Here is a 12256-nt window from a genome sequence, read left to right on the forward strand (position 1 = left end):
GTATATATTATATAATGTAATATAATATAATACAATGTATTGTAATATATGTATATATAATATATAATATATAATATATAATATATAATATATAATATATAATATATAATATATAATATATAATATATAATATATAATATATAATATATCTATAATGTGGAATATTCATCTATAGTCAGTTGCAACTCTTGTAAATGTTGGGCAATGAAAGAATGCACTAACTGCATGTGTCAGACTCTTCTAATCAGAGATTCAGATTCATTCACAATATGAATATCCTTTATGTCAATGTGAGGGTTGGTTTTTTTTGTTTGTTTGTTTGTTTTTTTGTGAAGAGTTACAGTATCAGGGTAAAACCTATGTGAATGACACTACAAATACCAGACTGAACAGGCAGTTACTCAAACATGAGTATGTGAATACAATTTGGTTTGTTTATACCCCTGCTGAATGCTGAATTCAGCTATTGCAGAGGTCTCAAAATAGTCACAACCTGAGTGCTATCCTTTCCATATGGTTTGCATTATACATACTGCAGTTCTACTCTGTTTCAGAAAGTGAACCTTTTGAATAAGACACCAAGTATAGTCATGGGAACTCTTATTTGATGCGTGTTCTCTAAGCTGATGTCTGGTTTCACTGCATGGAGGAAATCCTCAATGTGTGAGTTTCTTACCCTTTCTTTACATATAACAGCACTGTCATTGGAAAGAGCAGCTTTCTGTTGAGAAATATTGAGAAATGAATTTCTCTTCAAGCCTTTTTGTGCTTTATAGTCATCATTTATGTCTTCATTTATGTTTTGAAGAAGACAGAAAATAACATTGTGTGGAAATAGCATTTCAGGATTGCAGATAGGAATGGTGAGTTTTGTATGTCTCAGGGTGAAATGCCATCTTTACATTAGCACAAATGTATGCAGTTGTTTGGATATTTTGCTCCTATGACTTCTTGAAATTACACTGAAAAGCTTAAAAATTTTCATTTGGGAATCTTGATGTATATGGCAGTCAGGAATATAGATCTGCTATCAAAGTTATGTCTTTTTTGTGTGTTTCTGAGGATGGGAAAGTGTTTGTTTTTCCTGAATATATCAGTTCTAATTGAAAAAAAATAATAATATGAATTATTATAATTATTATTAATTTTTTAGGTTAAACATGCTGGACTTTTAAAAAAATCTCCTTAATTCCAGGGTACACTTCAAACTCTTTTCTGTGCTTCACACATGCCATTGGGCATATCACTATAATGAGAATCCATACTAATTGTTTTGTCCCATTTCTTCGTCTTATTCTGCTCTTCTGCAGTGTAGAGGAGATTTTAGGAGCTCCATGGAAACTGCTTCAGCTCTTAAGTTGTTCACTGTGAAATGGCTGACAGTGGAGATTTTGTATAATTTGGCCACATATAAGTTGTGTCTGTGCAACAGTGATTACTATCTGTTTATATGGGTACGCAAACAGCGCAGACATTGTTTTCTTCTGCAGTCTTATGCTTGCAAAAGGAACTTGGTTGTCATGATGATGCCAGAAACAAGCTCTAATGTTGTTCACATGCAATATTCTAAAGCATAAACCTTAAAAAAATTTATTGAAAATCTATGTCAATAAAGCAAAATCACTTACAAGGAGAAGAATTCATACACTTGAATGCGCCACCTCTATTCACAGCTAAGTCCTCTCATTGAAAGAGTTTTGTCTGATTTTAGTGACTCACTCACTTGTTATTTAGGAAATCTATAAAACGAACAGCTTCTGATTAGTTTTGTGGTATAGCCACATCCATTTTCTTATAGGGACTGAGGGCTTTATATTGTTCTTACCTTTTGAAGCTATCTCCTTTCTACTGCTTTACTCAGTAGAAACAGTGAGAGTCAAACATAAATAGCTTAAGTTGTTCTTCCATGCTGCCTCTCTCCCTGTTTTTTCTTCTCCTGGACTTCCTTCCATATATTGAAAGAAGAAGGAATATCCTAACATAGTAAAGAAGGTATTTATGGATTTCTGTGGGGCTAGTTTTGTTTATTTCCATTTCAAGAAAAAAAAAAAAAAATGTAATGAAAAATACCTTTGGCGACTTGGTGAGAAATAAAAATTTGATTTTCCAGCTTTTGTATCTGGAAACACCCAAGTGAGTGTGTTTCTCAGTTCTTTCAATAACTTTCCAACAACAGCTGTCTTACCGTCAGCTTTGAGCTCGTATGGGGTGTTGCTGAGGAGATCCGTGATTGCAGTTTTGTTTGCCAATGAGTGTCACACCTGCAGAAATGGATTTTGTCCAAAACTCTTATCCTACATCAGCATTAAGCACCTGTAAATCACTCATGCAGTTATTTTATTTGGACTGTACAAACGTCGTGTCGTTCTTCGTAAATGTATTTCTTGGCAGTTGTCATATTGGTAAACTGGACTTTCCTTTAGGCATTTCATGGTGTTCTGTACAATTACTACCAAGGTTTGTTTTTGCTCCCGTCACAATATTTAATACTCACATAGTGACTCACGTCCTGTAAAAACAATTCTTTTTTACCAACTTTTAAAATAGCATCCTCTTTTGCTTCTCTTGCACGTGTCTTCAGTGATAATACATGCATTCGTTCTAGTTAGGATTTAGAAAGTTGGGTTTTGCTGTCTTTGATCTGATTCTTTAAGCTCCAGTTTGTTCAGAAGTACATACTGAATTTCACACCCAATTTTCTTGCTTTGCAAAGAGAATTTTATCTTCTTTTTCCCCCCTGCTGTGAGGGTGTATTGAAGATCTCTGAGAATCCATGGACATAGATGGATACACTTTCTGTTTTTGCCTTGGTTATTGGTTGGGAAGAAGTGCAAGTAGAGACTGAGGACAGATAAATCACCACCTGTATTGAACCAGCTGTGCTGTGTTGTTGCTCGTATGGAGGAGTAGAGATGAGGTGTGATAGGATTTTGGTTTCTGTGCATCATGTGCTTCTCATTTCTTGTATGCCTTTCCTGAGCAGAGGAGAACAGGAGTAACGAGCTGTGTTCTGGGCAGTAAAGGAATAGCATTCTTAATAGAAGATATTCCAGAGTACAGAAGAAAAACTGTTTTTTTCATTGAGGATTGATCTCCCAAAGACCTACTTGTGTACTTCACGTGCTTTCAGTGATCAAGTAACTATACTAAACTATTTCTATGTGGTTTTGACTTCATTTTCTTTTCTTATTTAGGTCTTTACTACTATGCTGAGTCACCCAAAAATGTCCATAGAAGAATAATGGAAGCCCCTGAATACCTTGATTTGGATGAGATAGACTTTAGTGATGATATTTCGGTAAGTATTAGTCTTATTCTATTTATGTGAATAGAGACAATTTTAGATATCTTAGTTCTGAAATAACAAACAAAGCAACAATAACAAAAAGATAAATCATCACAGTGTTCCTCCTGCTAATGTTTCTGCTTTTGGTGGAATAGACTTGCTAATATGTTGGATACAAATAAATGAGGGACTTGGATACACCATAAGTTTTTATTAATTCAGTTTTCAAGTCTCATCTCCCTGAGCGTTCTTCATAGCTGTAGTGGAGGTGGTGGCAGTGTTTCTGATTCACTCTTCCATTTGTTTGTTTGTTGTAGGTGTTGTTTTTTTCTTTATTTTGGTTTGGGTTTCTTGTTTTGCTTTGTCTTGCTTTGTACTTTGTTTGTTTGCTCATTTAACAAAGGGGTCTTTTCCTTGAACTTTGAGGACTCTTAATTCATTTTAAAACATTCCAAGTGCTGTATTCACAGACAGGTTCTTACTGGACAGGATTTTGCTTTTACCTATTGTAACACTGATATTTTTTATTAAAGAGGATTATGGCAAATGCCCAGAATATAACAGGAAAATAAGCCAGTCTTGGAAGAATACCTTATTTGGGGCAACTTTTTTATTACTGCTCTATAGTAGATCATGTCCTGGTGTCTGTTTCTGTGCTCAGTTTTGCAGGACTGTAAAACATAAGGGATATAACCTCTCTGTGTCTCTCCCGTTGAGGCTGTTGCTGCATACTGGTGGGTTAAGTTACTTGTTTTTCCACTGAGTGGCTCAGGCTGCCTGCTGTAATGTGCTACTCTCTGAGCCTTGAATTAAAAACCAGCACCGATTGTGGAGGTGGTGCTTTTAGTTCTGCTTTCACAAGTTAAGGGAACAAAGGATTTGTTGCCAGGAACCAGATTAATAAGGGAATTCCTGGTTATTTAGTTGCTCTCATCACCTCTTGCCATGTACCATTCAGTGATAGCCAGCCTGCACACTTTACCACCAGCCTGCTGTGGAAGGAGCAGATGTGCAGCACTGGTGGTAACAATTTAAATTGTTCCCTTTTTGCACTCTGGTTTTAATCCAGTGCGGAAAAGTGCTGGCCAAAAATAATGGCAGCAAGAAGACTGTTAGAATGATGTGCTTGTAAAAGTACCTGAGCTGGAAAGCACTGTGCTAGCACAGCTCCTCATAGAGACCCCTTCACCAAAAATGAACAAAATATAATAGATATCGAAGGCAGTCTGGGATTTGTTTTAAATTGCACACATCTCTGAAATAAGATATTTATTCTGAAAACTAGGATGGCCCAGTGTCAGGTATGTATGATACAGAGCATCTTGGTGTAGTTTAGACAGCAGAATAGACTTATGGGGCTTATATTAAACAAAAGTAGCATTATTTCCTTAGTAACATGAAGCAACCAAACTGAGGTGTTGGTTTTTTTGGTTATTCTTGGATAACAATTCACACAAAAATGACGAAATAACAGACATTAAGATCTTTAAGTTTCATTAAAGCAATACTTTAATGAAGCAATAAATACTTACTCTGCAAGTAAAATTATGTTTTAAGCTTTCCCTTTTCTCTCTTCTCTTTATTTTACCCATAAATGTATCTTTGCTTTTAAGTTGTGTACTGCTGTTTTGGTTACTTAAAGCTTTCCTCATCCTTTAATTACTATGCAGAATTTGTATCAGACTAGGAAATTATGCTATTTGAAGCTACTGTAACTGTTTTCCAGTATATTAGTTTACAGAAATGATATCAAATGACCATAAAAAAGTGTATATAACCCTGATAGATATTTATAAGCTGCTTGAAGCTGAGTTCGTAGGTTGCTGCCAGTGCTGGACCAGGCCTAGTCTGAATGTATCTGAGAGCATCAAACAAAGCAATTGCGATTAAAAAGTGACTAATAAAAAGCTGCCAACTTGCCAGGTATGTTGACACACCTCGAAAAGCTTATTTCTGTCCATCCTTGCACAGAATCACAGAACCATAGAATCATAGAATTTCTCAGGTTGGAAAAGACCTTAAAGATCATCGAGTCCAGCCACAGCCCAACCATCCTACACTAACAACCTTTTGCTAAATCATGTTCCTGAGCACCAAGTCCAGACATTTTTAAACACATCCAGGGATGGTGACTCCATTCCAGTGCTTAACAGCCCTTTCTGTAGATGTAACATAAATTTACATAAAATGTAAATATAACAGAAAGGTTTTAATATAAGGGGATTTGAATTAGGAATTAAGTGACGTATCAACCAGTATAGAAAATAAACCGAAATTGGACTGTTGTTTGGCTTACAGTAATAACAATTTTAAACAAATTTATTATAAGGAAGGGAAGTGTCTGCTTTCTCTGTCTAAATAAAAACAACAAGCTGCAAATTTCAGATCGGGACACAATCACTGAGGTCTTGACCCAGTGAATGAAGCCATTTTCACTTTTTGCTTGTTTATTTATTTATTTCTATAGGGCCTTTCATACATTGCTACACCTTGTAATACAGTATTTCTTTCCTCTGATATTTCTCAGATATTGTGGGTCTGCAAGAGGCAGAGAAGTTGCACAGTCTCAACAGGGACTGAAATTTTATTTCTCTTATATCGTGTTTAAAATTCTTTGAATTAAAATTTGCAAACCAGCTGAAATTGAAAATGTTGACTTGCATTCATTCACATTCTATAGCCCAGATCTACTTGACATACAAGTGTTTCTAAGATAAGCTGTTAAGGGAGCTTCTGTTTTCCCCTGAATTGAAAAAATAGCAATATCTTGTATTCACATGGAGTAGTTTTGCCTGCCTCTTGTATTTTGTTTGCTGTTTATACTGTTCCATTTTACAAAGTCCTTAAGGATGTGCCAGGGGAACAAAAAGCAGCAGCTGTCAATCAGCAATCAAAGAGGCCATCACATACCTATTTCTCTATTAACAACACAATTGTTAAACAGCAAAAAGCACACATACATTGACTAAAAAAGCACACAGATCTCCTTACCTTTCACTGATACTCATGCCCATGGTCATGACCTTTAGCTCTTGGTTTAGTTGATTGCTCTATTGGGAAACTAGGAGAAATGGATTACATTTTCAGTGTGAAACAAGAATGCGTAAAGAAAAGTGGGAAATAATCAACTCAAACTTGAATAACAGTAAAACTAAATGATGTTCTAGGGAAAAGCTGCAATGTTAGCCTCCTTTGCTATCACTGATAGCCTTGAAGCTCTCTGTTGAAGAAAAGCTGATGGATGAGAAATGGAGCTAGACTATAAGAAAAAAGTAGTTGTAGAGAGAAGAGCTAGCAATGTGTTGTACTTAGGATTGGGAAGGGTTCCTTTTAAAAGAGTATCTTCAGCGAGTTCTCCATTTCTTGATCATAAAAGACAGATGGAAGAAACATAAGTGTGCAGAAGTCTCTTTGAGAGGAGAGGTGAGTGGGAGGAAACCTGTTAAGGATATCAAACCAGTATGACTAATACATTAAAACGTATAAATAAATTCATAACACTAAACAGTTTCTTGTTATTAGGGAGAGCTGTGGGGGTTGGATACATTTTGGTTTAATGTTGAAACAAGAAAATTTGTTCTTCCAGGAAGAACTGAAAAAAAGGACAAAAAGAGAAAAGTCTTCATGTTTTTGAGGATGCCTGACAAAGCACATAGCAATGGAATACAAAGGGCCTCGTTCTAACTGAATTACAAACTGTGTAATAGTTTAAACTGCACCAGCTGGTCTTATGAAGCTACCATATTCCTTGGAGACATGTTCTTGGATTCTCTTAAGAATCTTACTAGGCCAGTTCAACGTTGCCTTCAGAGTCTTTGTGCTGAAATAGCAAGATGTATAGCTTAACAACTTGATCTTTATTAAACAATGAAACTGCAGTGAAGTAAAGCACATGGTGTTTGTGCTTGTGCGTGTTTAACTTACATTAATTTGTATCGTAGCAGCATCTTTCTCCCTGTGTCAGTTCCTCTGCTGTTTGTTGCTTTAAGTTGTCAGATAGGGTACCGTCACAGCCCTTTAGTTACCCCACTGTTTAATGTGTGTTCTAAATGTCTTAGTTAGTAAGTTATGTTCTACCTGGGAGTATTTGTTGTAGATGAGGTTTATCAATTCACTGCTGATCAGACCATCATGGCAAAAACTGAGGCATGGGAGGTTAGCGAGGCTCTGTAACGTAACTACAATCAACTGTGCAACAGACTTACTTGAACTTGCACCAGAGAAATAAATAAATGACTTCTTCAGTTGATCACAAGGTTGATTTTAGATTATTTAGAAGTAGATTGCCAGCTGTGCATTTAGGGCAAATCAAACACTGAATGACAAACCGTCAGCTAAGCTACAGCCATTATTTGACCGCTTAAGCTTTGCATGGAAGGCTAATGAGGGTGTAGTCATTATGCACACAGTGACTAAAAGTAGCTGTTTGTAAACATGTGGTGTTTATAGGTTCCTTAAGAAATTCCAGTTCTGCTAATCATTTTTTTTCTTAGTTTCAAAAAAAAAAAAGTTTTTAATAGGAATTTGTTTTGTTTTAACAAAGTTGTTGATCCTACACAGGCATGGTGATATTCATTTATTTAAGCAAAGATTTGTAACATTTAAGCATTTGGTTAAGCTTTGTATGAAGTGACTTAGTTCCCGTATGTCAGAATTTGCAGCTCTATAAATCTGGGTTATGTATACCACTGAGGGCATTCTTCAAGTTTATAACATTATTCATGCATACATCATCCTTGGTTCTCTCCCTTTTAATGCTGCAGTGAGGGAACATACTGATCATAGTCTGGTGTATCCTATCATGTCAAAATAACAACACAGGTTATCTTTATAAAGTCTGAATTCCAGATATGAGCCTTGTGGTCTGATATATGGATGTATATATACCTCCCTCTGAAAACAGATTTTTAAGGTGCAAATATTCATCGTTAAATTTTACATACCGCCTTCTGAAAATTTGAATTCTAATTGTTAATCGTGAAGTATCTTGCAATATAAATGCTACAGTACAAGTGGGCAGAGTGAGACTGTGAAGTCTAGATTTATTGTGAGATCTAAGTTTGTTCTCATACTTGAGGTACCTATACATCCCATGGAAAGAGGGTATAACATATATTTGTGATGTGAACAATGTGGTGTACAGGAAAGGCATTGCTGTGGTGGAGAGGTACTGTCCTGTGTCTTAGGAAATCTGTTTGTGGGACACAAAAGCTGACATTATCTGCATTATTATGCTGTCTAAGGGCACCATCAGACTGCCTGAAGGATGGATCTAGCCACTACCAATGCTATCACAACCCGTTGGAAAGCCTTCCCTTTCACCTTTTAAAATCATTCACTTGATGTTTGTTTGTTTGCTTTTTTTCCTTTTTTTACAGTACTCTATAACTTCTCTGAAGACTATCCCAGAATTATGTAGAAGGTGTGATTCACAAAATGAAGACCGATCAGGTATGATCCCCACTTCTGTCCACCCATCGCTTTCTAGGCTGCTTTTTATCACGTACAACTTGGCAAAAGTTTCTTCTTGGCAGTACTCTATTGTTTTGTTTTCTCTCATTTTTGTACAGCTTTCTGGAAACATGACTTTTTTTTTATTTCAACAGATGTTAGTTCATTAGAAGGAAAAAAAAAGTTCCAAAAAAAGATTTGGCTGCATACAGATAAGTGTTGGGCTTCATCTCAGCAGCTCAAAACCACAGTATATGCAACAATTTACTTGAAAACCTGAGAAACCATTGGTGACAAGATGTAATAATGTAGGCGCCAATGAAAAAATGTTGGATACATTTACTACCCATATGGCCACGACCAGTTTGAGGGATGATGTTTTGCCAGAGTCTGAAACTGTATCAAGGATGCTACATGATAGAATCTACTCTAAGGCATACTGTAATAGTTAAGATTAAAGCAGAGTTTTTGAGTTTAATAGTGTAAACTAAATGAAGAATCATGGCATATAGATGAGAACCAGCTGGGGACCTTTCGTCCTCCTGCCCTCCCCCTGATAAAAAGTGCGTACAGTGCTATTTTTCACTCTGTTAATCAGATTAATCCCCTTTTGTTTTTGTCTTCCTGATGGAGGAGAAACGAATTGGTGAGAGAGCATTTTTTTGTTGAGCTATGAAAAGTTTATTGCGCTTTCATTTGATGTTTTAATTGAATTTTCATTAACGTTGTTGAATCAGAAGATTTTTATAACAGAAAGGGCAGACTTGGAATTTGTGGGATGATAGGAGACTTCAGGAGCTGTGCTATGCTTTGACAAACTTCTTGGTTTTCCTTTCAGAGTACTGTAGATTTCCAATTTCCCCCTTCATTTCCTCCCACAGTGTCTTAGCATTATCAGTGTTAACAGCTGATCATTTGGTGACACGGCATTATACCATCTTTTCATAAAGAGTTGAAGTTATTCATGTGCTCAGTCACTTCAAGTGCAAGGTGAACAAGATAAAGAAAGCCATAATAGCCCCTAAAAGACATTGTGCTCTTTGTTCTGTTCATGAGTACTGCTCAGCCACAGTGGCAGCGTCTCTGTCTGCTCTCAGGAAGAAAAATGTCTTCTTTTTAGAGTAAAATGCTGACAGATAGCAGGATGAAGCATTGGTTGTGAGCTCTTCCTTAAAACCACAGGATACTGACAGTTATTGTGTAGTTCTGTTGTTTCATGATTGCCTCTGCAGTCAGACGTTTTTCAATGATGATTTTAATTACATCTCCACTCATCCATTGCCTTGAAAAGGAGCTGGCAGAAGTAAATACAGGCATTGCTGGAAGACAGTAGCAGTGCTGGGGAGTCTGCCAGTGGAAGTTAATTCAGAGCTTTGTGTATAATTCTGGAGTCAAAAAAACAGGTTTTTAGCACTGATAGCAATACTGGAAAACTGGAAGCAGAACTGAAATCTGCTGTGTTTTTTTTGTTTTTTGGTTTTTTTTTCACTCTACTTATCACTTGTGAGTTTATGGATTGGAAAATGGTATTAAAAGTCAATTTATTATTTTTCTTAATCACTGAATAGAAGCACATGGAGTTGTACAGGAAGATATCACTTCACTGGAAGATCAGTGGAACTGCATCAGTAAGCATTGTGTTAGGCTCAATCTGTTGATTGTTCGCATCACTTCTGATGCAGCTTCCTGCCTTCATAGACCGCGAAGAAAGTACCACAGATAATTGTAGAACTCTACAATAATCAAATAATCATTTCTTGAAAGGAATTGAAGTATAATGTGTTAGTTGTCAGACTAGACATGCCAGGAACTGAAAGGCCTAAAAAAACAATGGCCTTTTTCAGCCTTAGCTCAGAAAAAACACTTGGTGCGCTAAGGCAATTAAGCAAGAAGTTTCAACTTTAATGTTGAAAATACATTATTAAATATGAAAATATTTAAAAAATATAAAGGTAATCATTTTCATCGCAAGATTGATTTAACAAATTTAAAGGTCAGTTCCTCTTTCTGGAATTACGTTTTTTTAACTATATGTCTGATTATATGGAGGTATAATTGTTCCTTATTCTCAGGTAACTTTAGTAAATAGCCCTATAACTACTATTGTTCTTTTCCACATGTGAACTAAACATCAAATAACTTGTTAGTAAGGTATGAGAGTGTTTGATTATGTTTTCCAACTTGCTCTAAACACTTCTAATCCTAGGAAAACATACCATAGGCCAAGGCCTGTTTTACCCCCAATAAAGTGAGATTGAGGATTATCAGCTTTTCTTCCATCATGCTTCAAGAGAATGAACTCCACAGCTGGAATAGTAACCACTGGTTACTATGGTTATTATTCTGGTATTGTTATTAAATGATATTATTATTATTGTTCTTGTTATTATGGTTATTAACTGGTATTGTTCTTCTTCAGAAACAGAGAATTAAAGACTATAATTTAAGTATCAACACAGTTTTTATTTTTTATTTTTTCCTTTTTTTTTTTTTTTCCTGAAATGAAGTGTTAGCTGGCCTTCCCATTGATTTGTGGCAGCAGAAATCAGTCCTTTATGCTTCTGTTATTAAGCATGAAATTGCTTCCTTTCTCTCTGAGCAGATTTTCTACGGCCGCTTGAACAAATGGTTCAAGACATCTCACAGAATCATAGAATATTCTGAGTTCGAAGCAATCCTCAGGGAGGATCATCAAGTCTAACATCTGTTTTTCAATAGACTTCCATGAACCATATCATTGTGCTGAAGAATATTCTGTCAGCTACAGTGACTTTTGATTGTCCTTAAATGTCTATCTCAAATAAGAACAGTATTTCATTTTGGGTCTTTTTTTTGCTTGTAGGTAAAATCAAGTTCATCTTTATTGCCCAACAGTTATCTTACTTACCCAAAGCCACCACTATAAACTCACAAAAGAGTTCAAAAGATGATAGGTTTTCTATTTAACAGAATGAAATTAGTATAAAATGCTAAGAAACATAATACAGCAGACAATTTCTATCACAAGCTCTTCGTTTTTAACTATAACAAAAAAGTGAAATTGGACTTTGAGGCAAAGTATTTATTCATTCAGACTCTTATTAATGTTTGTGTGACCTGGAAAATATGTACTGTTATTTAAAATGATAAATTGTTATTTATCCTTGCTTCTGTACTTTATAGACCCTCACTTTCTTTTCATCCTGCTTAAATGGGAACAATTCCATATTCATTTTTATCAGCGCAGGGTTATTCTTTAATTCAGACTCTCCTGCTGTAGAGCTTACATTAAAGAAGTCTAAAATGCACTCTTGAAGGTTATTAATATATTAAAACTGTAAAACAGTGCCACCTTCTGTTAAAATTGTTAAAATATTATTATTTCAGTTACATTAATGAGATCATAATAGATAGTTATTCAGAACTAGCTTTTACTATATATTGATATGCAAGGGAGATACCTTCCTCCACCCCTTGGAGCTTCTATATCGCTGCTAGTGTTGGAGATGAGTGAATGTCTTAACAGTGTGAGAAATTTTC

General features: G+C 35.6%; 1 protein-coding gene across 5 annotated transcripts in view; it reads left to right on the top strand.

Annotated features, from left to right (window-relative positions):
- Nucleotides 1–12256, top strand: part of SNCAIP (synuclein alpha interacting protein) — a 57652-nt gene that overhangs the window by 17093 nt on the left and 28303 nt on the right. For 2 of the 5 annotated variants that reach the window (XM_015850066.2, XM_015850067.2), the window contains exons 2-4: nucleotides 3195–3298; nucleotides 8665–8737; nucleotides 10306–10365. In XM_015850066.2, the coding sequence (XP_015705552.1) occupies nucleotides 3242–3298; nucleotides 8665–8737; nucleotides 10306–10365 (190 nt within the window). In that variant the 5' untranslated portion in view covers nucleotides 3195–3241. Of the gene's footprint in view, nucleotides 1–576; nucleotides 664–3194; nucleotides 3299–8664; nucleotides 8738–10305; nucleotides 10366–12256 lie in introns of those variants that run through there. The other 3 variants (XM_015850064.2, XM_015850068.2, XM_015850065.2) reach the window with 3 other exon arrangements.

The sequence above is a fragment of the Coturnix japonica genome, chromosome Z, assembly GCF_001577835.2.
Source record: "Coturnix japonica isolate 7356 chromosome Z, Coturnix japonica 2.1, whole genome shotgun sequence".
Lineage (NCBI taxonomy): Eukaryota > Metazoa > Chordata > Aves > Galliformes > Phasianidae > Coturnix > Coturnix japonica.